The sequence below is a fragment of the Pezoporus flaviventris genome, unplaced genomic scaffold (assembly GCF_033815535.1).
Source record: "Pezoporus flaviventris isolate CSIRO_AGI_PZ_B2104156 unplaced genomic scaffold, CSIRO_AGI_Pfla_v1 ptg000037l, whole genome shotgun sequence".
In the NCBI taxonomy this organism is placed as follows: Eukaryota; Metazoa; Chordata; class Aves; order Psittaciformes; family Psittacidae; genus Pezoporus; species Pezoporus flaviventris.
This window is the reverse complement of record NW_026892585.1, coordinates 12460039-12487311: the sequence shown is the minus strand read 5'-3', so window position 1 is coordinate 12487311 and position 27273 is coordinate 12460039. Positions and strand designations below refer to the sequence as shown.

General features: G+C 41.0%; 2 protein-coding genes across 2 annotated transcripts; one reads left to right on the top strand and one right to left on the bottom strand.

The window, feature by feature from the left end:
• Positions 1-7805: 7805 nt before the first annotated feature.
• Positions 7806-13660, bottom strand: LOC133275231 (heat shock factor protein 5-like). Its single transcript, XM_061465078.1, has 7 exons — positions 13153-13660; positions 11739-12118; positions 10373-10375; positions 9919-10002; positions 8736-9083; positions 8508-8649; positions 7806-7870 (listed from the first exon to the last, which is right to left on the bottom strand). Exons 1-7 carry the CDS (start codon positions 13658-13660, stop codon positions 7806-7808), a joined length of 1530 nt encoding a protein of 509 aa, XP_061321062.1.
• On the top strand, positions 13659-14180 carry LOC133275247 (uncharacterized). Its single transcript, XM_061465092.1, has one exon. The coding sequence runs from the start codon at positions 13659-13661 to the stop codon at positions 14178-14180; it is 522 nt and encodes a 173-aa protein (XP_061321076.1).
• The last annotated feature ends 13093 nt before the right edge of the window (positions 14181-27273 follow it).

Below are 27273 nucleotides of genomic sequence, written 5' to 3'. Positions count from 1 at the left end.
TCTGACCGCCACTTGCAAGCCGAGGGCAGCGCGGGGCTGAGCTGACCCCGCCCCGCCGCCTCCCCGCCACTTACCGGGGCGCTGTCGGACGGGCGGGGCGGACCCCGAGGGCACGGACCCGGAGCCGCCGCTGCCCAGCAGCGCTCCCACGCGGTGCAGCCGCTCCAGGGGCTCCTTCTCTGGGCCGGTGCTGCCTCGCCAGACCCAGCGGCAGCGGCTCGGAGCGGGAGCGGAGCCGGGAGCGGCAGAGCGGAGCGCAGCGGCGCGGAGAGCCCCGGCGGGAGGCCCCGGGGGCTGGGGGGAAGCGGGGGGCACCAACGCGGGGAGCGGCGGAGGGAGGGCTCTTGTTCATCGCGGGCAAACCGCAGGGTCGTGTCCCCCCCGCGGAGGGCTGCATCCAGCCTTGCCCGTGCTGCTCCCGGGGGCTGCTCCTGGGCACCGCGGCTCGGAGAGCCTTTGGGGAACCTGCGGAGTCAGTCTCCCTGGGAGACAAACCGCTGGGCCCCGCAGCAGCCGCTCTGTGCTCCGCAGCACGCTCGCAGCATCCTTCATCCCGCAGCTCCGTAAGAAAGGGATGGCTCCGTCACATCAAGGGCTTCCTTTTATTGCAGTCCGCATGGAAAACAAGCAAGATTCCTGCCTTCCCTACGCTGGGCACTATGAACACAAACCCCGCTGGCTCAACCCTCGGTCCCGTGGCCAGAGCCGACAGCGCGCACAGCCGGGGGAAGCTCCCCCCCCGCCCCAGCCCCAAACAAGACACCCCTGCAGAACAGCAACCCTCAGCTGCAGGCTGAGAACCTGCTCGTGCCAGGGAAACGGCAGCCACCACAACTACGGCCCCAGGGAGCTGGAGCCGCTCCGCACCGCGGCCAGCCTGCTGGCGGAGACCCGAGGGCGGGCACGGGACACGCACGGAGGGAAGGACCCGCACGGAAAACCTGGGGAGCACGGCTCACAGACTGCAAACGCCCGGCACCTGCTCTGACACCCGATGTGCCGGGACAGAAAGCTCGTGCTGCCCATCACCTACACAGGGAGACCTCGGGACACAGTGCCACCAACATGGCAATCCACCCTTGCTTAGCCGCATACATACTTCTGCGTCCTGCCTAAATAGAGTGCACTCTCAGGCACCACAGAACCAAGCTCCCGAAGGGTGAATGTCCAGATCCTGATCCGAAATCTAATGCGTTAGTTCAAAACCAAACAGCTGGGCATGTCCTACACACAGTGCTCTCCAAAACACTGCCACCAACTTGAATATTCCCACTTACTTACACAACTACAAGTCCATCCCTGTAAAGCCACATAGGGCACCACTCTCCAGCAATCGAGACCCCGGCTCCCTAAGTGTGAATGTCCAGATCCTGCTCCTTAGCCTCATGTGTCAGAACAGTAACAAATACCCGGACATGTTCTAAACAGTGTGTCCTGCAGAACAGCGCCAACAACATGGATATCCTCACTTCCTTCCACACCTAAAATCCTGTAAAGCCTCACTGGACACCACACTCCAGTAATCAAGACTCCAGCTCCCTAAGTGCCAGTGTCCAGAACCTGCTCCTAAGCCTAATGTCTTAGGACAGAAACAGGAGCTGGACACGTGCTGCGCAGCTATAAAGCTATAAATGAGATACACATTTAGGAAGAAAGCTATAAATAACATAAATTTATTAATAAAGATATAAGTAACATACAAATTTACGCAGACAGCAATAATAACATATAAATATAGAAATAAAGCTATAAGTAACATACAAATATATGAAGAAAGGTAGAAACAGATAAATTTATTAACAAAGCTATAAATAAATTAATAAAGCTATACATAACAAAGTTATGAATACAGCTATAACAAATTTATACATAAAGCAATAAAGTTATGAATAAAGCTATAAATAAAATAAATTAATAAAGCTACACATAACAAAGTTATGAATAATGCTATAACACAAATTTATACATAAAGCTATAAATAACATACAAAGTTATGAAAAAAGTTAAAATAACATATTTATGAATAAAGCTAAAAATAAGATACAAACTTATGAATAAAGCTATAAATAAGAGAGAAATTTATGAAGCTAAAAATAGCATAAATTTATTAATAAAGCTATAAACAGCATACAAATTTAGAATAAAGCGCTAAATAACAAATTTAGAAAGCTATAACAGGCAAATTTACGAGTAAAGTTATAAATAACAAATTTATTAGTAAAGCTATAAATTACACACAAACTTATGAATAAAGCTATAAATAACAGAAATTTATTAATAAAGCTATACATTACACACAAACTTATGAATGAAGCTATAAAAGAAATTTATTAATAAAGCTATGAATAAAATAAAAATCTATGAATAAAGCTAAAAATAACACACAAATTTATGAATAAAGCTATAATTAACATACAAATTTAAGAATAAAGCTATAAATGAAAAATGAATAAAGCTATAAATAACATATAATGCTAGGAGTAAAGTTAAAAATAACATTTACATTTATTAATAAAGCTATGAACAACAAATTTATGAAAAAAGCTATACATAACAAATCTATGAATAACGCCATAAAAAAGACACAGATTTATGAATAAAGATAAAAATAAGAAAAAAATGTATATATAAAGCTATAAATAAATAAAAATTATGAATAAAGCTATAAATAACAAAAAATATTAATAAATCTATAAATAACATAAAAATTATGACTAAAGCTCGAAATAAGATACAAATTTATTATTAAAGCTATAAATACCGTATAAATTAAAGAGTAAAGTTATAAATAAAATAGAAATTTACGAATAAAGCTATAAATAAGAAACAAATTAAAGAATGAAGCTATAAATAAAAAAAAAATTTGTACATAAAGCTATAAATAACATAAAAAAATAAGAATAAAGCTATAAATAAAATACAAACTTATGAAGAAAGCTATCAGTAAGATATAAATTTATGAATAAAGCTATAAATAAGATAAAAATCTATGAATAAAGCTATAAATAAGATACAGATTTATTACTAAAGCTATAAATACCATATAAACTAAAGAGTAAAGTTATAAATAACATAGAAATTTATGAATAAAGCTATACATAAGATACACATTTACGAATAAAGCTATAAATAAAAAATAAATTTATACATAAAGCTATAAATAACATAAAAATTTATGAAGGCTATAAATAACAAATTCATTAATAAAGCTACAAATATCATAAAATTATGAAGAAAGCTGTAAATAAAATACAAATTTATGAATAAAGCTATAAATACCATTTAAATTTATGAATAAAGCTATAAATAACAAACATTTATGAAGGCTATAAATAACATAGAAATTTATGAATAAAGCTCTCAAGAACATATAAATTCATTAATAGAGCTATAAATACCATTAAATTATGAATAAAGCTATAAATAAGATGTAAATTCCTGAAAAAAGCTAAAAATAAAGATATAAATTTCTGAAGAAAGCCATAAATAAGATCCAAATTATTTCTAAAGCTATAAATACCATATAAATTTATGAATAAAGCTATAAATAACATACAAATTTATGAAGGATATAAATAAAAGACAAATTTATGAATAAAGCTATAAAGTCAATACTAAAGCTATAAACATCATTTAAATTTATGAATAAAGCTATAAATAAGATATAAATTTATGAAAACAGCTATAAATAAGAAATAAATTTATATATAAAGCTCTAAATAACAGAAAAAAAGAATAAAGCAATAAATAACATAAAAATTTATGAAGTCTATAAATAACATAAAATCATTAATAAAGCTATAAATATCATAAAACTGTGAATAAAGCTATAAATAAGATATACATTTCTGAAGAAAGCTAAAAATAAAATACAAATTTATTACTAATGCTATAAATAAGATATAAATTTCTGAAGAAAGCTATAAATAACATAAAAATTTCTGAAGAAAGCTATAAAGAACATATAAATTCATTAATAAAGCTATAAATATCATAAAATTATGAATAAAGCGACAAATAAAATATAAATTTAGAAACAAAGCTATAAATAACAAAAAAGAATAAAGCTATAAATAACATAAAAATTTATGAAGGCTATAAATAACAAATTCATTAATAAAGCTACAAATATCATAAAATTATGAAGAAAGCTATAAATAACATAAACATTTATGAAGGCTATAAATAACATACAAATTTATGAATAAAGCTCTCAAGAACATGTAAGTTCATTAATAGGGCTATAAATATCATTAAATTAGGAATAAAGCTATAAATAAGATGTACATTTCTGAAGAAAGCTAAAAATAAAGATATAAATTTCTGAAGAAAGCCATAAATAAGATCCAAATTATTTCTAAAGCTATAAATATCATATAAATTTATGAATAAAGCTACAAATAACATAAAAAATTATGAAGGATATAAATAAAAGACAAATTTATGAATAAAGCTATAAAGTCATTACTAAAGCTATAAATATCATTTAAATTTATGAATAAAGCTATAAATAAGATACAAATTAATGAATACAGCTATAAAGAAGAAATAAATTTATACATAAAGCTATAAATAACAGAAAAAAAGAATAAAGCCATAAAGAACATAAAAATTTATGAAGGCTATAAATAACATAAAATTATTTCTAAAGCTATAGATACCATAAAAATTTATGAAGGCTATAAATAAAATACAAATTTATGAATAAAGCTATAAAGTCATTAATAAAGCTATAAGTATCATAAAATTATTAATAAAGCTATAAATATCATAAAATTATGAATAAAGCTACAAATAAGATATAAATTTATTAATTAGGCTATAAAGAACATATAAATTCATTAATAAAGCTATAAATAGCATAAAATTATGAATAAAGCTAAAAATAAGAGAAATTTTTGAAGAAAGCTATAAATAAGACACACATTTATGAATAAAGCTATAAATAAGATATAAATTTATGACTAAAGTTATAAATAACATACAAATTGATGACTAAAGCTATAAAGAAGATATTAATGTATGACTAAAGCTATAAATAAGATTCAAAACTATGAATAAAGCTATAAATAACATATAAATTTCTGAAGAAAGCTATAAATAACATACAAATTTATGACTAAAGCTATAAATTAGATATAAATTTATGACTAAAGCTATAAATAAGATTCAAATCTATGACTAAAGCTATAAATAGGATATAAATTAATGACTAAAGCTATAAATAACATACTAATTTATATATAACTCTATAAATAACATACAAACTTAGGAATAAAGCTATAAATAAGATATAAATTTATGATTAAAGCTATAAATAACATATTAATTTATAAATAACGCTATAAATAACATACAAATTTAGGAATAAAGCTAGAAATAAGATTCAAATCTATGACTAAAGCTATAAATAAGATATAAATTTAGGAATAAAGCTAGAAATAACATATCAATTTATAAATAACGCTATAAATAACATACAAATTTAGGAATAAAGCTAGAAATAAGATTCAAATGTATGACTAAAGCTATAAATAAGATACAAATTTATGACTAAAGCTATAAATAACATATTAATTTATAAATAACGCTATAAATAACACAGATTTAGGAATAAATCTATAAATAAGATTCAAATCAATGACTAAAGCTATAATTAAGATATAAATTTATGACTAAAGCTATAAATAAGATAAAAATCTATGACTAAAGCTATAAATAAGATAGAAATATATGACTAAAGCTACAAATAAGATTCAAAACTATGAATAAAGCTATAAATGAGATATAAATTTATGAATAAAGCTATAAATAACATATTAATTTATAAATAAGGCTATAAATAACATACAAACTTAAGAAATAAAGCTAGAAATAAGATTCAAATCTACGACTAAAGCTATAAATAAGATATAAATTTATGACTAAAGCTATAAATAACATATTAATTTATAAATAACGCTATAAATAACATACAAACTTAGGAATAAAGCTATAAATAAGATATAAATTTAGGAATAAAGCTAGAAATAACATATTAATTTATAAATAACGCTATAAATAACATACAAATTTAGGAATAAAGCTAGAAATAAGATTCAAATCTATGACTAAAGCTATAAATAAGATATAAATTTAGGAATAAAGCTAGAAATAAGATTCAAATGTATGACTAAAGCTATAAATAAGATACAAATTTATAACTAAAGCTATAAATTAGATATAAATTTATGACTAAAGCTATAAATAACATATTAATTTATAAATAACGCTATAAATAACATACAAATTTAGGAATAAAACTATAAATAAGATTGAAATCTATGACTAAAGCTAAAAATAAAGATAAAAATTTATGACTAAAGCTATAAATAAGATACAAATCTATGACTAAAGCTATAAATAAGATATAAATTTATGACTAAAGCGATAAATAAAATATAAATTTATGACTAAAGCTATAAATAACATATTAATTTATAAATAACGCTATAAATAACATACTAATTTAGGAATAAAGCTATAAATAAGATTGAAATCTATGACTAAAGCTAAAAATAAAGATAAAAATTTATGACTAAAGCTATAAATAAGATTCAAATGTATGACTAAAGCTATAAATAAGATACAAATTTATGACTAAAGCCATAAATAACATATTAATTTATAAATAACGCTATAAATAACACAGGTTTAGGAATAAAGCTATAAATAAGATTCAAATCTATGACTAAAGCTATAAATAAGATATAAATTTATGACTAAAGCTATAAATAAGATACAAATCTATGACTAAAGCTACAAATAAGATTCAAAACTATGAATAAAGCTATAAATGAGATATAAATTTAGGAATAAAGCTATAAATTACATATTAATTTATAAATAAGGCTATAAATAACATACAAATTTAGGAATAAAGCTAGAAATAAGATTCAAATCTATGACTGAAGCTATAAATAAGATATAAATATATGACTAAAGCTACAAATAAGATTCAAAACTATGAATAAAGCTATAAATGAGATTCAAATCTATGACTAAAGCTATAAATAATATACAAATTTATAACTAAAGCTATAAATTAGATATAAATTTATGACTAAAGCTATAAATAACATATTAATTTATAAATAACGCTATAAATAACATACAAATTTAGGAATAAAGCTAGAAATAAGATTCAAATCTATGACTAAAGCTATAAATAAAGATAAAAATTTATGACTAAAGCTATAAATAAGCTACAAATCTATGACTAAAGCTATAAATAAGATTCAAATCTATGACTAAAGCTATAAATAAGATATAAATTTATGACTAAAGCTATAAATAAGATACAAATCTATGACTAAAGCTATAAATAAGATATAAATTTATGACTAAAGCTATAAATAAGATATAAATTTATGACTAAAGCTATAAATAAGATATAAATTTATGACTAAAGCTATAAATAAAATATTAATTTATAAATAACGCTATAAATAACATACAAATTTAGGAATAAAGCTAGAAATAAGATTCAAATCTATGACTAAAGCTATAAATAAGATATAAATTTATGACTAAAGCTATAAATAACTTATTAAGTTATAAATAACGCTATAAATAACATACAGATTTAGGAATAAAGCTAGAAATAACACATAAATTGAGGAATAGAGCTATCAAGGACATAAGAGTTAGGAAACAGAACAGAAGAGGTTTGACCCTGAACCCAGGCTCCAGCTCTGTGCCGAGCGCTGCTGCCGGACTCGCAGGAGGGAACCAGCCGCCAGCCGCTCCACGGGTTCACACGCTCCTCACTCCGCCGTCTTCCTCCAGAAGCAGCCCCGCTTACAGGCTCCACCTTCCGGCTCCTGGGGATCTAGGAAGCAAACACCACCGAGGAAGTGGCAGGCTTTGCCTACGGCTCAGCTGGCAGCACGCACAGCACCTCTGCTGCCATCAGGGACAGTCCAATCTGGCCAAAGGCGGCCTGCGACTTGAAAATCTGAGCGTGTTTTTCTCCTGTGTTGCAGCACACGTATCAGCAGGCTGCTGTGACATTTATTTAGTGATCTGAGCCACAAAGGTTGCGCTCGGGCACTCACTTGGGCAGCGTGGTGGGGTTTTCCCCTCTTACGTCAACAGTCACCTCATTAGTCGGAGTTCCCTTTGTGGCACTCTCACCCTCCAGCAAACATACCCACAGCCTGCATCTCACTGCTGTGTACTGTGACATGCAGGGCTCTGACACAACTCCCACAACTTCAGCGTTTATTGACTGAGAGAATTTATTCCCTGGTCCACCTAGGAGTCCTCACCACCAGCTTGCGTATAGAAGCGTGTCGGCAAGTACGCCGAGAGCTCCTACGAGTGCAAGAGTTGAACTGAAGGCCCAGTGAGGTACTTAACACTGCAGACAATAACTCAGCTCTTGTGATCTCCCCTTGCCGCAAGAGTTTCAGAGCAGCTGTCTTGGCCACCTCTAAAAAAGGCAGGCTCTCTTAGCAGGGACTTACCCTGCTGTGAGCTGTGTCTTCTCTTCCTGCACTGAGGTTTTGCAGAGGACCCTGGCTCTTCCGCAGCTTTCTTCACTGCCTCGCTTCCTGAAGTGAGCTCTCTCTCTTCCCTCGCAGATCCACATTTAACACTCTCATTCTCCTTTAAATAAACACACCAACAAATGAAATAAACCCAAAGACCACTCAATAGTTTCCTGGGGAGTTTTACCTCCATTTAGCACTTACTTGCTCTGCACTGAACAGCTCATCCACAGCAAACATTTCAGATGACTGAGCTGGGTTGTGATCCAGCTGTTCTTCAGGGGCTCCCTGTGTGCTCACAGAGTCTTGCGCTGTTTCAGCAGCAGCAGCGCTTTCTATGGCCGCATTGATGTAGCTTTCCAACAGCTCTCCATCCCAGCTTTCTGCAGGCTCCGGTGTCACTACATCAGCGCTCTGCGATGCATACATCTCCTCGAGAAACTGAAGCACATCTTCGTAGCTTAATTCCGGCAACTTCTCGTCCTCCAATGCATGATGTGCCCCATCAGAAGGCAGGCATTCAGCTGCAGAAGGTGGCTGCAATTCAGGACTCTGCGAGAAACAAAACACAGGGAATTTCCAGATCAAAAAATCACAACTGTTTTGAGTCAGGGCTGATGGCTTTAATGCTTCTGAGGACTGTGCAGGTCAACCCTTTTTCAGCACACACCAGCAGAGCTTGCTTTGCTTATTCCCTCTGAGGAAAAAAGTATCTCCAAGCTGCTGGAATGCGAAAGGAAGCCCTGGCATTTTTACTGAAGTTCTTTTACTATTTCATAAGCCAGGCCACCCAATAAGGTGCAGTTTCCACCAGAATTCTAGAAAGCATTGACAGGAAGCACTGGAGCTCTTCAGTGATAGGATAGGATAGGATAGGATAGGATAGGATAGGATAGGATAGGATAGGATAGGATAGCTCTGAGCTGGGGCCAACTCCAAAAGTCAACTTGGTTCTTCTCACGCAGACAATGAAACTCAGGACTGCCACAAGTTGTCTGGGACACAGAAGTGGAGCTGATTCCCAGTATCATAACATTAAAGAATCCCATTTTGTGCAGGCAAGGACTTTCTTCAAAGATAAACGGAGACTCGTGAACTAAAGCGAATTATGGTGAAGTCAAACATAACACTTTTCGAGGAAAAGAACACTCTGCCGATGAGGACACCCGCAATCCCGCTGCCCTGAAACCTCACCTGCATTACAGCACTGCCCCTTTCGTGTTTCAAAGCGGTGCTTTCAAATGGCCATTGGCAAACCACGTTACTTTCCCTTTCGAAAGCAGATCCAGTCCCAAACTTCTCTCCTTCCTGCCGCAAGAACCCAGAACCCTGCGGTCCATGCATGGGGTCTCCTCCCTTCCCCCTGCTCTCTGTGCGCTGCACTCACCTGCACAAAGACGAAGTCGGTGGACGCCGCAGCAGCAGCACTGGCGCTGACACTCAGAAGACCTCCCTGGGCAGGGGGTGAACACTGCGGGGTGCCTGCAAAATTCAAACACAGGGATCAGACTGCCAGAACTGCTGCCCAGGGTGTACAGTTCTGTTGCTTACTTGCATTAAACACTGCAGTAACCGCTCTGTAAGCCAACTCCCTGAAATGGATTATGACCTCCCCGCCGATTGTAAGACTGAGTTCTCCACCTTAAAACATATTTCTTCTAAAGTATGTAGACACAGATCCAACATACGCATTGCAGAATTAACCAACACACACGGAATCTTCATATTCACTCCTCTCTATCTTAATATCACCTTTTTTCGATTTGGCTGCTCGACTGTCTCAACACAACACGCCACAGAAAGGGGATTCAGACAGGAAGGGCATGCATGTTCACGCACACACACTGGAATGAAAATGGGATCTTATTCCAAAAAGCAGCTCTGTAGATGAAGCAGTTTCTGCGGGTCTCAGGTTTTGGTGCCACGCAGAGAGAACTTACAAGGAAAGGCACTACTGGCAGGACAGAGAATCTTTAAAATCTGCAGTCCTTCTGGGCGAGAGAGAAATCCCCCATGAAATCAAATCTAGGCCAATGTTCACAGTAATTAAATGGTACAAGTGTGACTTGAGGCGGCCATGTGATCAGAGGAACTTTTGTCCATTTTGGAGCAACAAACACAAGAGCTAAACAACAGGGAGCGAGCTTGTGGACATCCTTCCACAGCAGCACGAGACACGTGTCTGACTCCTGCTACCTCAAAAGCTCGTTCTGAGCAACCTTAGGATGAAATCTGGACATCTTTCAGAAGAACACCCTGTGACCTGCAAACATATTACAGTTCTGGATTGTGCCAAAAATCGAATGATACCTGGGCTTCACTCCCTGGGAACGCCAAAGGATGTTGACAAAGGCAAGAAAACCACCAAAGAAACCTAAAGGGCTACTGTAAAAACAGGGCGAGAGAGCAAAGGAGAGATTGGCTGTAACCTGCTGGAGTGATCCTAAGGAAACAAACATGTAGTACAAAGAGCCTAGTTTCTAAGAGAAGAAAAGGAAGAACCCAAAGGGAAAAAGCGCTTGTGAAACAGGAGGCAGGTGTAAAACGTAACGTCCTCACCATAGGCTATAAAAAGCTACGAGTAAAGTAGAAATTGCACAACTCTTGCACTTAGTAGAGCTTATAGTGAAAGCAGCTCGTGAATCAAACGCGCTGTAATGCCTGTACATCAAGGGGACGAGAACACAGGTAACCGTGTAGCAGCCCAGACTGGTGAGCGATTCTGACCGGGTCTGAAGTGCAGAAGGGTGCTCAGAAAGAACGGTTTGCACTCACACCACCTTTTCTTGGTTTTTTTTTGCCAGCTGCAGCAGTGCCTGATCTAACAGCAAGAAAAACTGCACCTGTGGAAATCCCACTGATGGGCTCGGCTGGCAAAGGGGCCAATTCTTTTGTAATACTTCAAGTGCTCCAGCTGAATCAAGATTCCACACACACCTGCTTCACCCACACGCTTTTGTCCTTCCCTGCTCATTGCAGAGAAGGCATTTCTAAGCTCTCCTGTCTCTGATACAGCTCATCTCATCAGAGCCAGAAGAAATGAGCGGCTAAAGCACATTCTGTCACAGGCTGGTTGCAAGTATACGGACAGGGAACACACATCTCTTTGCGAGCACACGCGTCAGATACACACGCAGTGACAGAGCACTGGCGGAAAACATTTCATGCATCGCTTGGCAGGAACTTCTCGAGCAGCAAGCGGAGAACTTTTGCCGTACCCGTTGGATCCCGGCCTTGCAAGCACTGCCCTGGAGACGCGCAGCTGCCCCGTTCTGGAAGGGCAGCACCGGCTGGAGCCCCTCGCTGAAGCGGCAGAAGTGAGCACACGGTCTGGAGAGTGTACGTGACCTCCGTGCAACACTTGTGGAGGACGGGAAAGGGAGCCCCCTGGCCTGGGAAAGCTGGGAGAGCCCCGTGCCATGGCAGCCACGCAACAGAACCCTGCCATGGTCTGGAAGGGACCGGAGGCTGCTGGGAAGTCGCTGCCTGGAAAGCAGGGGGCTCCTGGCATGAGGCGGCTGTGCTGGAGGGCAGAAAGCAGCTGTCTGGATGACAAGGTTGAGGAGCCTCTCCTGCAGTCACCAGTCCTGCAAAACAAAGGGAAACAAGGACTAAGGGAAGGAGTTTTCACTGGCCCTGAAAGGCAGGATGAGGAGCCAAGGCTCCACAACGTTCCCTGGGAAGACCACCTTTGCTCCGATATTCTTCATCCAGAAACAGACTCTATTCTTACACCTAAACATACAGTAACTGCTGCAGCACTACCACCTGAACACACAGGAACACCAGTGCTGTGCCAACACACAGCCATCTCTGGAGCATTCAGTCTCCTGAAACCCTCAGGAGCAAGTGATCGCTACTTAGAAATGCGCTATTAGAAATCAAAATGCGCAGGAGCTGACCAAACCGGCACAAGCCGTTTAGGAAGCGCTGCGCGTTACATCAGGCAGTAAGGTAAAATAAAGGGGGAATGGTGAAGCGGGGCTCGACCGAACTCCAGTGCGGACAGCACAGGGGCAGCCAAGGCAGGGGCAATGTCCAAATCCTAAACGTGACTCTGAGAGCACTTGATCACAAGTCCTTCAGTTTGTCAAGGAAAACAAAACCAAAGCCAGCTTTTTTCCAGGTAGCTCAACCGGTTGAGTGTAAAAAAGCTCAGACTTTGCCGTTTTGTTACTTCCAAGATATTCCCTTTCATCTTCCCTGGTTTCCTCTCTCGGTCAGTTACGGCTTCATGAAATGGTACTTGCCCTCACACGGTTACCCATCGCTTCACACAGATTTAACGACAGCTTATGGACAACCCTTCAAGGAGAAGGAACGTCCATCTGGTAGGGCTGTGCCAGCTCCACAGAGCCAGGGTGAGGGTGTTGTTACTGCAGCCCCCGACGGAGGCTGTCTTGCAGCCGAGGGGCAGACGGAACCACACGCGAACCTCGCTCCCCGTGCCTGCCGGCAGCCCATCTCCCTGCATGAACAACAACGGCTTTCCCGCAGCGGCGGAGCTGAGCGGCCGCCAGCAAGGTCAGGCAAGCCTGCTGCCTGCGGGGGTGCCGATCTAGAAACCCCGCAGCACCCAGTGCTTCTCGGGGCCCCGCAGCCCGGGGCCACCCCAGCTCACCGGGCCTGGCAGCCTCGCCGAGCGTCGAGGGCGGGAGCTGGGAGCGCTGTGCCGGGCGGCTGGGCAGCTCCAGGCCGGCCGCCAGCTTCGCCTTGTTGGCCCTCGTCAGGCGCTTGAGGTTTACGAGGAGCTCGGGGCGGTCGCGGCGGAAATGGGGGCTGTAGAAATGGAGCAGAGCCCCGGCGGAGCTGCCGCCATCGCCCCCCGCCGGGTCCTGCAGGGGCCCGGGCCCCGGCCCCGGCCCCAGCTTGCGGAACCCATAGAGGTTCAGCTGGCGGACGAAGCTGGCGAAGTTCCTGGTCTTAAAGACCTCGCCGTCCAGCGCCGCCCCGTCGCCGGCCGCCTCCGCGCCCAGCAGCTCTCGCTCGAAGAGCCGCTGGTCGATGAGCAGCCCCTCGCCGCGGGCATCCCAGCGCACGGAGCCGCAGCGCGGGCTGTTCACCAGCTCCCAGAGCTTGGCCGGGAAATGGCTGGGGTTGAGAGCAGCGGGCAGCCGCTGGCCCTCCATGGCGCTCCCCGACAACGGACGCACTGGCCACTCGCGCTCCAGCGGCCGCCGGGCAACGCCCGGCCCCGTCGGCCCGCCCTGGGGAGCGACACCGGCCCGAGCGCCGCCCGGCACGGGACCGGCTTCAGCCCGCGCTGTCCGCCGGCCCCGGCCCCGCCACCGCCTCGGCACAGCCGCACCTGCAGCATCGCCGGAGCCCGCCGGGCCCGCAGCGCCTCCCCGCTCCCCCAGCCCCGCCGCTCCCCTCGGCCGCTCCCCGGTCCCTCAGCCCCAAGAACAAAATCACGACAACAAGTTAAAAACCAAACCTGCAGCACCAAGACAAAAGCTCAAATCTCATCGCTATGAACAGCTCTCCAACAAACTTTGCTCCTCTACGTCTAGGCAGGGAAAAGAGAAACACGAACCAGCACTGATGCGCAATGCAACTGCTCGGCACGCGCTCAGCGATAACCAACCTGACCCGAGCGGCGACCTGCTCCTCCCGGCTGACTCCCCCCACTTTCTATACTGGCCATGACGTGCTCTGCTATGGAATACCCCTCTGGCTGCCTTGGGTCAGGTGTCCTGACTCTGCTTCCTCATGGCTTCCCGTGCCCCTCCTCACTGGCAGAGCAGGAGAGACTGCAAAGTCCTTTGCTCAGCCGAAGGGCTACTGAGCGACAGCTAAAACATCGGTGCGCTACCAGCGTGCTTCCCAGAACCAAGCCAGAACACAGCACTGCGCCAGCCACAGGGAAGAGAATCAATTCTAGCCCAGCCAAAACCAGGACAGTGTCCACCCCTTATTCCATACCATTCCCGTCATGCCAGGTCAAACTAATTCTTCAGAGCTTTAAGACCTTCAGAAAAGAGACAACTTGCTTTCTCCATAGCACTCTAAGGGCAGCAGGCAATCTCCTTCCGCATCTCCTTACCTCCTTTCTCTGCCGTGCTGTTGTTCTTAGACCTCAAGGAAGAAGGAACCACTAAACTCTCCCTCATAAGCACAGCGAGTGCTCAAGGCAGCAAGCGGAGGAGAAGCCAAGGAGAAGCCCATGGACATCGGTAGACCCCAGCACTCCAACAAAACCAAAACTCCTTTCTTCCCAAAGCAAAGCCAAATTCAACTCATGCTTTTCATCTCAGCAAAACACGATAAAATGAAGCCAACTCCCTGCACACCTTCCTCTCTCTCCAAGCTCAACTCTCCCGGAACAATCAGCAGCTTCAGGGAACCTTCTGGTGCCTGCTAAGGGTAACAAAGCCCACTTGTGAGCACCTTGCTCCCACTCTTCTCACTGCTCATTCTGTAGCTGAAGCCCACCAAAAATAATCCAGCGGGCTTTATGAGGACTTACGGAAATATCAACTTAATTCCTACACGTGGGGACCTCCAGAAAGGTGCCCCCAACACGGTAATTTGCCCTTGCCTTGCCACCTTAAACACCACTGCCGTACTGATCCTCTGCTGCATCGCTTTGGTGTCCTGGAGCGCGGCTCCACAGTGCCAACGTGCAGCCGCTGTTCCAAAGGACGTAGTGCCAGGACAGAAAGCAGTCGCTGAGCAGACCTGCAGAATGGTGCTGCCAACGCGGCAAAGAGACCTTGTTTGCCACCAAAACCACCATCTGCGTTCCGCCCCTCTGCTGAATGCACACGGGTGGCCTGGAACATGCACGCGCGATGTGCCAGGACAGAAAGCTCGTGCTGCACATCACCTACACACGGAGACCTTGGGAACAGTGCCACCGACATGGCAAACCACCCTTGCTTAGCCACATAGAAGTGCATCTGCGTGCTGCCTACAGAGTGCACTCTCAAGCGCCACAGAACCAAGCTCCCTAAGTGGAAATGTCCGGATCCTGCTCCTAAGGCTAATGGGTTAGAACAGAAACAAGTAACGGGACATGTTCTACGCAGGGAGTCCTCTGGAACAGTGCTCCCAACATGGATAGCGTCACTTACTTACACACCTAAAACCCCATCCCTGGAAAGCCCCACTGAACAGCACTCTCTGATGATCCACAAAAGAGCTCCCAAAGTGTGACCGTCCAAATTCCGATGTTCGGAATACAGTAAGAAACAGAAAGCTGGTGCTTGGCATCACGTAAACAAGGTGCCTTCCTCAACAGTGACACCAACATGGCAATCCACCTTTGCTTAGCCACTTAAACCTACACCTGTGTACGGCCACACGGCAGCACTCTCAGACACCCCATAAAGCAGGCCCCTATGTGCGAATAGCCAGACCCTGCTCCTAAGCCTCATGTCTTAGGACAGAAACAAATAGCTGGGCATGTTCTACACAGAGAGCCCTCTGGAAGGGTGCCACCAACACGGATATCCTCACTTACTTAACTCACATAAAACTCCATTTCTCAAGCCTCACTGGACACCACCATTCAGTGACCGAGACACCGGCTCCCTGAGCGTGAATGTCCAGACTCTGATTTAACCCCACGGTTATTTTATCCCCACGTTTTCCCCCTTCCAGTTCCCCTCCTGCTCCCATCTTCACACACCCCCCCCTTTTTTTAAATATTTTTTTTTCCCACAGGTCTCTCCTTTTTTTCTCTCTCCCTCCAGAGTTGTTCGGGGATTTTTTTTCTTCCCCCCCTCCCCTCCCCCCCCCCCGTTTTTTATCTATGCATTTTATCCACTTTTTCTCCCCCCTTCCCCCTCGCACATTTTACCCCCTTCTGGTTGGTGCGTTTTTTCCACACAGACCGTGCCCCTTCCCCCCCCGTTTTCTCCCCTGTCCCTTCTGCCCCCCAAATCTCCCCCTCTCCACGTTTTTCCCCCTCCCCAATGATTTTTTTTCCCCCACTGGTTGGTTGATTTCTTCCCCACAGTGTTGGGGTTATCCCCCACCCACCTTTTTTATTTCGGCTGGGAGCAGCACTCTCTGATGATCCACAAAACAGCTCCTAAAGTGGCGTGACACTTCTCAACAGAGATGCGGTCGGTTGTGACTTTTTTGCTAAAGATTGTTTCCTAAAGGGTTATGTGAGAAAACGGAGACCATATGCTCAGGAAGATGTATCTGTACTCTGCTGTCAGTTTAAATACCTAACAAGCTCAGTATCACAGTCTGTATTACAAAGGCGCTGAAGTGCCTTTGCACCTTGCAGTGCCCTTGTGAGGTTTTATGATGCCCATGTTACAGATGTAAAATCAAAGATGGCTTTGTAAATCTCCACTGGCTGAGAACTGCGTCCCCGTTTTACAAGGCTGTGCTAGTTGCTACTGTTAAAGTTTCTGGCCAGATCTGCTGTAAACTGAACAGTTACAAGCTGTAAATATGGCGTGGTCAGTGATGCTGTCATGGTTAATACCACAGAATAGTTGTGGTTGGAAGATGCCTCTGCAGATCCTCTAGTCCAACCCTCCTGCTAAAGGCAGGGTCAACCAGGACAGGGCAGGGCAGGTAGTGCCAAGCTGCTGTGTACCACCGTGGATGCCTTTTGCTCTGTCTGTGCCAAGGTAACCCCTTTCTCTGCCTCAGGAGGTAATACTGAACGTTGAGTAAGGACAGTAAGAAGCAATAACAAGTGCTAAATTTACTCCTGCTCTCTTATGCAGAATCCAGGGAGGGTTTAGATGAGCTCCTAGGCAGAAGTTCTTCCCTGTGAGGGTGCTGAGGAGGTGGCCCAGGGCTCCCAGAGAAGCTGTGGCTGCCCCATCCCTGGCAGCGTTCAAGGCCAGCTTGGACGGGGCTTGGAGCAAGCTGCTCTAGTGGAAGGTGTCCCCGCCCGTGGCAGGGCTTGGAGCTGGATGAGCTTTGAGGTCCCTTCGACACAAACCAGTCTGGGATCCATCCCGCGATTCCACCGCTCGCTGATGCAGGAGGACGAGCTCTCCCTCGTCCTGCAGCACACGAGCAGCGCGCCCGGGGCTGCCTCCCGCGGCCCAGCCAGCACCACCCGTGTCCGACCGCCGCCACCGGGGACTACGGAACCCCCCGCCCGCGGTCCCGGGCCCCGTCCGTCGGTCGCCGCCGAGTGCCGCGCCGGGGCTGTGTGACGGCGCCATCTAGCGGCGCTCTGGAGCAGCGCCGCCCGCTCCGCCCCGGAGCCGTTACTACTCATCCCCTTCGTTTACCTCGGTGGAACACATGAGCGCACCCGGTGCCCTCGGCAAGGCGCAAGGCGCATTGTATTGTTGCAGCAGCATGCTTTCACAGTGCTGCGGTTAGTGCGTTACTGCAGTTGAACCTCGGGCCACGTTACTAACCAAAGCACTTCAAGAAAGCCACCCAAGCGCGCTGACCTTGTCGCAAAGAACCAGGTTTTGCCTGCCCTTCGCAGGCAGCAGTTAAGTTCAGCAGTCTAAAGGGGTGAAGAACACACGGGCACACGTGAGAATGGAGGCACGCACCCAGAGGTAGAGTGCAAGCTGGATCGTTTATTGAAAAGATGACACGATATTTAGATGCTTCCAAGCAATTAGCCAAGCACATCTGCGTTTGCCTTGCGGTTACATCAGGTGAAAGGTCTATCTGATTTTCTTATCGACATCCTCTTTCCAGTTCTGACGTCCTCGTTCCTTGCCACTTCCAACGTCTTCCAAGTACCAGTCAGGGACAGGTCACTCTTAATCGCCTGCTGTAGTTCCTCCTTCCCATGCTCTCTGACAGCTTTGATACATTCCAACCCCCACAGGCACACACACATAAATAAACCCCAAACAGCCCGAACCACCCCCCCACCCCCGATTTTACAAACTAACATGCCCACAGCTTACTTCCATCTTACAAACTTCTCACACCTAGATTCTACTTCCCAGGATTTCTGCAAAGGCGCGGGGTGGGGGTGGGGGTGTGGGGGGGTGGGGTGGGGGTGCGTGTGTGTGTGTGTATTGAAAGCCAACAGGCTTTCTGCATGTGTTGTCCTATTTACACACCTTGAGATTCCAGCTGCAGCGCCCTGCTCCAGAAACAACCACTCACATTGCAGTTTATTCCTTGAACGCCTAAAGCTACGCGAGGATGAGAAAACCCAGGTAACAGCGCCTGGGGGTGTTTAGTCTGGAGAAGAGAAAGCTCGGGGAGGACCTTATCACTCTTTACAACCGCCTGACAAGAGGATGGAGCCAGGAGGGGGCTGGTCTCTGCTCCGAAGGAATGGAACAAAAGCAAACGGCCTCTTTGGAAGGTAAAGAAAAGCATGAATTTCAATCACTTTTGCTGTACTCAGAGTTGTAAAAGCGGGTGATGCACAGGTATGTTACAGAACCATTAATACCGGGGGTACAGCCTAGCCTGCCTTAATCCTCAAACCTTTTGTTCCACTTCATGCTAGAGATTTGCTAGAATTCAGCCTCTAGCTTTGCCTACAGCCATGTACTACGTAACTGTATTCTGCTTTATGTCATAGAACAGTTAGGACAACTAAGAAAAAGCAACTGTTTTCCTAGGGTTTTCATTTCTCTTCCATCACCATCTGTTACATATTTCACACTGTTCAACTCTATACCCAAATTCCTCACAAACCCATAAAACAAAGACCTGATGGGATTAATTCTCATCAAGCTCTTTCTTTTTTCTGAAAAGGAAATTGCACCTCTTGTACCTCAATCTGCTCCTTGCTGCTTGCTTCATATCCATTCATGATCACATCTTCTCTTTGATCCACCCTTTGGCTTTCCCCTGCCTCCAACTCCTTCACTGCTTTTTGGGAATGCTTTGTATCTCATTCTTCTTTCTGACTCATTTTCCATCTTTTTTCTTTTCCTTGCTCAGATCTTGGTACGGTTCTGGAAGCTGGGAGGTTCCATGTCCTTTAAACATACTCCTGGAAGTCTGGCCTGTTTAAATTCAAACCACTGTTCACATTTCTCCAATTGAGTCAACTTTCAGGAAGGCCTAGAAATCCTGACGGGTGTTTCAGAGGATAAAAGCAAAGAAAACTGCAGCAGCTGGACATGAGCAAGCAAAAAAGGAACCCCCACTTCTCACTTGTTCAGACTTATTGAAGAGCTTTATAGTGTAACAGAGTCTTTGCAGCCATTTTAAAGTTAAGACAGCACATGGTTAACTTTAGGGTTAGGAACAAAACCAAATGTAACTTCTTGACCATGGTCAAAAGCTAAAGAAAGCATCCAAAAACCTGACAGTTCCACTGTGCTGTTATCTCATGTACAAGTTCTCTTTCCTCAGTTTTAATTAGGTTAAGTTTAAGAATAGAGATAGCCTGCTCTTGATATCATACCTGTAACTGCGGATGCGCTGCTACAAACACACCACTTCAGTCACCATTAGTAATGCCACCGTGATAGCTTTATTCCACTCTCAAATGAAACATATGCTCATCCTTAATGATGCACTACTTAGTCGTTTGCATTCAAATATGCATAGAAACATCCAAAAGAGTTACCATGAGTTTTTATCAAAAAGCCTAATGTTCATGTTTTTTTCCCCAGTACAGCTATATTTTCCTTAAAAAGTATTGTATGTATCAAAACTGTAAGGTTTATCCCATCACTGTCAATTGTCTTTGAAGAACTGTCAAACATCTCAACTGCAATGAACTTCAGAAGAGTCTCAAGAAAAAGTTTTTAGCTTTCTAAATGTATGACAAGAGGCTTCGTCTTTTGTGGCATGAAGACAACCTGCCATTAGCAAGTAATCCTTGTGTTTACAGCCTTCTTTCAGGAATGGTCTCAACTCCAAATCTCAGCTGAGAATTCACACCCTGCACAAAACTAACCCAAGGTCACAAGATACATTATGCAGATGGCGAGTACTGCAAGATCCATCGACGTTTTTTTTTAACAGCTCTTTAAAGACCTAATGGTGCAGATTAAGTACAAGCTTTTTGCCTCAGTATAATACACATTTTTAATTAAAATAAACCACGGAAGACCAATATCTTTACATTTTATTCCTCAGAAAAAGAGTCTTAAAAGAAAGCATGCAGTAGTCCTCTTGTGCTTAAAATATTCAATGCATCAGAAAGCCAAAAGGAAACAAGAAACACACGCATTTTGGTACACCGTGATCAGAAAGGTAACATACTAAATGTATGGCATCTTCACCTGCATCTTCTCCACTGTCTTCATCAATCCCATCATCCATAAGTCGTTCCTTTAAAAACAGAAATGGAAGCAATTCAGCTGCTTCTTTTCAGACCTCTAACACGAGGTCACCAGCAGCACCTTCCTATGTTAAGCAACTTCTCTCAGAACAACCTCCTGAAGAATAACTAGCACGAAAAGAGTCTGCCATTGAAGTAGAGACCATCGGCAATTGTCAGCCTAGAAAAACACAGGATTTAAGCTGCAGGCACAACACTGAGACCCAAACTGAAAGCTTTGGGGTTAATTTGACTCCGTTTCATTGAAGTTGACTTTCTGTGCAGGCATTACAGCATACTTTATAATCCATAGGAGTCTCAGAAGACACGTCTGCTCTTTACTCACCATCTCTTCAAATGAGAGTTATTTGCATGTTGCCCATCACGATTCACATCCACCTTAATGGCTACCTGCTCTTGGCCTCACTCCTGCTTAAAGGGGAACCATCCAGCTCGGTGTCTGTGAAAGAAAAAGGAACAGCTGAAAAGCAATCTTTTGAATGGAACAAAAAGGTTCTTCTGCTACACTTGCTCCCTAAATGCAAATGTCCAGCCCCTGCTCCTAAGCCTAATGCGTTAGGAGAGGAAGCAGGAGCTGGGCATGTTCTCTGCAGATTGCTCTCGGAATAGTCCCTTCAACATGGATATCCTCACTTATTTAGTCACCCAAAACTCCTTCTCTGTGAAGTCTCACTGGGCACCGCTCTCTGGCGAGCGACACACCAGCTCCCTAAGTAGCAATGTCCAGACCCTGCTCCTAAGCCTAATGTGTTAGGACAGAAACCAGGACCTGGGCAAGTCCTACAGGTGGTGCACTCCAGAACAGCCCCTCCAACACGGATATCCTCGCTTACTTAGGCACCTAAAAGCCCATCTCTGTAAATTCTCACCGGCCAGCACCCTCCAGTGAGATGCTTTGGGGGATGCTCCGGTGACCCCCTCCCGGACACACCGGGACCGGGCACCCCCGGGGCCTCCCTGCCCGCTCCCCTGGCGCTGTCCCGGCTGCCCCCCTCCCGCTCCCACCGGTTCACCCCCGCACAGGAGATGCGCTCCCGCCGCACGCCTCTGACCGCCACTTGCAAGCCGAGGGCAGCGCGGGGCTGAGCTGACCCCGCCCCGCCGCCTCCCCGCCACTTACCGGGGCGCTGTCGGACGGGCGGGGCGGACCCCGAGGGCACGGACCCGGAGCCGCCGCTGCCCAGCAGCGCTCCCACGCGGTGCAGCCGCTCCAGGGGCTCCTTCTCTGGGCCGGTGCTGCCTCGCCAGACCCAGCGGCAGCGGCTCGGAGCGGGAGCGGAGCCGGGAGCGGCAGAGCGGAGCGCAGCGGCGCGGAGAGCCCCGGCGGGAGGCCCCGGGGGCTGGGGGGAAGCGGGGGGCACCAACGCGGGGAGCGGCGGAGGGAGGGCTCTTGTTCATCGCGGGCAAACCGCAGGGTCGTGTCCCCCCCGCGGAGGGCTGCATCCAGCCTTGCCCGTGCTGCTCCCGGGGGCTGCTCCTGGGCACCGCGGCTCGGAGAGCCTTTGGGGAACCTGCGGAGTCAGTCTCCCTGGGAGACAAACCGCTGGGCCCCGCAGCAGCCGCTCTGTGCTCCGCAGCACGCTCGCAGCATCCTTCATCCCGCAGCTCCGTAAGAAAGGGATGGCTCCGTCACATCAAGGGCTTCCTTTTATTGCAGTCCGCATGGAAAACAAGCAAGATTCCTGCCTTCCCTACGCTGGGCACTATGAACACAAACCCCGCTGGCTCAACCCTCGGTCCCGTGGCCAGAGCCGACAGCGCGCACAGCCGGGGGAAGCTCCCCCCCCGCCCCAGCCCCAAACAAGACACCCCTGCAGAACAGCAACCCTCAGCTGCAGGCTGAGAACCTGCTCGTGCCAGGGAAACGGCAGCCACCACAACTACGGCCCCAGGGAGCTGGAGCCGCTCCGCACCGCGGCCAGCCTGCTGGCGGAGACCCGAGGGCGGGCACGGGACACGCACGGAGGGAAGGACCCGCACGGAAAACCTGGGGAGCACGGCTCACAGACTGCAAACGCCCGGCACCTGCTCTGACACCCGATGTGCCGGGACAGAAAGCTCGTGCTGCCCATCACCTACACAGGGAGACCTCGGGACACAGTGCCACCAACATGGCAATCCACCCTTGCTTAGCCGCATACATACTTCTGCGTCCTGCCTAAATAGAGTGCACTCTCAGGCACCACAGAACCAAGCTCCCGAAGGGTGAATGTCCAGATCCTGATCCGAAATCTAATGCGTTAGTTCAAAACCAAACAGCTGGGCATGTCCTACACACAGTGCTCTCCAAAACACTGCCACCAACTTGAATATTCCCACTTACTTACACAACTACAAGTCCATCCCTGTAAAGCCACATAGGGCACCACTCTCCAGCAATCGAGACCCCGGCTCCCTAAGTGTGAATGTCCAGATCCTGCTCCTTAGCCTCATGTGTCAGAACAGTAACAAATACCCGGACATGTTCTAAACAGTGTGTCCTGCAGAACAGCGCCAACAACATGGATATCCTCACTTCCTTCCACACCTAAAATCCTGTAAAGCCTCACTGGACACCACACTCCAGTAATCAAGACTCCAGCTCCCTAAGTGCCAGTGTCCAGAACCTGCTCCTAAGCCTAATGTCTTAGGACAGAAACAGGAGCTGGACACGTGCTGCGCAGCTATAAAGCTATAAATGAGATACACATTTAGGAAGAAAGCTATAAATAACATAAATTTATTAATAAAGATATAAGTAACATACAAATTTACGCAGACAGCAATAATAACATATAAATATAGAAATAAAGCTATAAGTAACATACAAATATATGAAGAAAGGTAGAAACAGATAAATTTATTAACAAAGCTATAAATAAATTAATAAAGCTATACATAACAAAGTTATGAATACAGCTATAACAAATTTATACATAAAGCAATAAAGTTATGAATAAAGCTATAAATAAAATAAATTAATAAAGCTACACATAACAAAGTTATGAATAATGCTATAACACAAATTTATACATAAAGCTATAAATAACATACAAAGTTATGAAAAAAGTTAAAATAACATATTTATGAATAAAGCTAAAAATAAGATACAAACTTATGAATAAAGCTATAAATAAGAGAGAAATTTATGAAGCTAAAAATAGCATAAATTTATTAATAAAGCTATAAACAGCATACAAATTTAGAATAAAGCGCTAAATAACAAATTTAGAAAGCTATAACAGGCAAATTTACGAGTAAAGTTATAAATAACAAATTTATTAGTAAAGCTATAAATTACACACAAACTTATGAATAAAGCTATAAATAACAGAAATTTATTAATAAAGCTATACATTACACACAAACTTATGAATGAAGCTATAAAAGAAATTTATTAATAAAGCTATGAATAAAATAAAAATCTATGAATAAAGCTAAAAATAACACACAAATTTATGAATAAAGCTATAATTAACATACAAATTTAAGAATAAAGCTATAAATGAAAAATGAATAAAGCTATAAATAACATATAATGCTAGGAGTAAAGTTAAAAATAACATTTACATTTATTAATAAAGCTATGAACAACAAATTTATGAAAAAAGCTATACATAACAAATCTATGAATAACGCCATAAAAAAGACACAGATTTATGAATAAAGATAAAAATAAGAAAAAAATGTATATATAAAGCTATAAATAAATAAAAATTATGAATAAAGCTATAAATAACAAAAAATATTAATAAATCTATAAATAACATAAAAATTATGACTAAAGCTCGAAATAAGATACAAATTTATTATTAAAGCTATAAATACCGTATAAATTAAAGAGTAAAGTTATAAATAAAATAGAAATTTACGAATAAAGCTATAAATAAGAAACAAATTAAAGAATGAAGCTATAAATAAAAAAAAAATTTGTACATAAAGCTATAAATAACATAAAAAAATAAGAATAAAGCTATAAATAAAATACAAACTTATGAAGAAAGCTATCAGTAAGATATAAATTTATGAATAAAGCTATAAATAAGATAAAAATCTATGAATAAAGCTATAAATAAGATACAGATTTATTACTAAAGCTATAAATACCATATAAACTAAAGAGTAAAGTTATAAATAACATAGAAATTTATGAATAAAGCTATACATAAGATACACATTTACGAATAAAGCTATAAATAAAAAATAAATTTATACATAAAGCTATAAATAACATAAAAATTTATGAAGGCTATAAATAACAAATTCATTAATAAAGCTACAAATATCATAAAATTATGAAGAAAGCTGTAAATAAAATACAAATTTATGAATAAAGCTATAAATACCATTTAAATTTATGAATAAAGCTATAAATAACAAACATTTATGAAGGCTATAAATAACATAGAAATTTATGAATAAAGCTCTCAAGAACATATAAATTCATTAATAGAGCTATAAATACCATTAAATTATGAATAAAGCTATAAATAAGATGTAAATTCCTGAAAAAAGCTAAAAATAAAGATATAAATTTCTGAAGAAAGCCATAAATAAGATCCAAATTATTTCTAAAGCTATAAATACCATATAAATTTATGAATAAAGCTATAAATAACATACAAATTTATGAAGGATATAAATAAAAGACAAATTTATGAATAAAGCTATAAAGTCAATACTAAAGCTATAAACATCATTTAAATTTATGAATAAAGCTATAAATAAGATATAAATTTATGAAAACAGCTATAAATAAGAAATAAATTTATATATAAAGCTCTAAATAACAGAAAAAAAGAATAAAGCAATAAATAACATAAAAATTTATGAAGTCTATAAATAACATAAAATCATTAATAAAGCTATAAATATCATAAAACTGTGAATAAAGCTATAAATAAGATATACATTTCTGAAGAAAGCTAAAAATAAAATACAAATTTATTACTAATGCTATAAATAAGATATAAATTTCTGAAGAAAGCTATAAATAACATAAAAATTTCTGAAGAAAGCTATAAAGAACATATAAATTCATTAATAAAGCTATAAATATCATAAAATTATGAATAAAGCGACAAATAAAATATAAATTTAGAAACAAAGCTATAAATAACAAAAAAGAATAAAGCTATAAATAACATAAAAATTTATGAAGGCTATAAATAACAAATTCATTAATAAAGCTACAAATATCATAAAATTATGAAGAAAGCTATAAATAACATAAACATTTATGAAGGCTATAAATAACATACAAATTTATGAATAAAGCTCTCAAGAACATGTAAGTTCATTAATAGGGCTATAAATATCATTAAATTAGGAATAAAGCTATAAATAAGATGTACATTTCTGAAGAAAGCTAAAAATAAAGATATAAATTTCTGAAGAAAGCCATAAATAAGATCCAAATTATTTCTAAAGCTATAAATATCATATAAATTTATGAATAAAGCTACAAATAACATAAAAAATTATGAAGGATATAAATAAAAGACAAATTTATGAATAAAGCTATAAAGTCATTACTAAAGCTATAAATATCATTTAAATTTATGAATAAAGCTATAAATAAGATACAAATTAATGAATACAGCTATAAAGAAGAAATAAATTTATACATAAAGCTATAAATAACAGAAAAAAAGAATAAAGCCATAAAGAACATAAAAATTTATGAAGGCTATAAATAACATAAAATTATTTCTAAAGCTATAGATACCATAAAAATTTATGAAGGCTATAAATAAAATACAAATTTATGAATAAAGCTATAAAGTCATTAATAAAGCTATAAGTATCATAAAATTATTAATAAAGCTATAAATATCATAAAATTATGAATAAAGCTACAAATAAGATATAAATTTATTAATTAGGCTATAAAGAACATATAAATTCATTAATAAAGCTATAAATAGCATAAAATTATGAATAAAGCTAAAAATAAGAGAAATTTTTGAAGAAAGCTATAAATAAGACACACATTTATGAATAAAGCTATAAATAAGATATAAATTTATGACTAAAGTTATAAATAACATACAAATTGATGACTAAAGCTATAAAGAAGATATTAATGTATGACTAAAGCTATAAATAAGATTCAAAACTATGAATAAAGCTATAAATAACATATAAATTTCTGAAGAAAGCTATAAATAACATACAAATTTATGACTAAAGCTATAAATTAGATATAAATTTATGACTAAAGCTATAAATAAGATTCAAATCTATGACTAAAGCTATAAATAGGATATAAATTAATGACTAAAGCTATAAATAACATACTAATTTATATATAACTCTATAAATAACATACAAACTTAGGAATAAAGCTATAAATAAGATATAAATTTATGATTAAAGCTATAAATAACATATTAATTTATAAATAACGCTATAAATAACATACAAATTTAGGAATAAAGCTAGAAATAAGATTCAAATCTATGACTAAAGCTATAAATAAGATATAAATTTAGGAATAAAGCTAGAAATAACATATCAATTTATAAATAACGCTATAAATAACATACAAATTTAGGA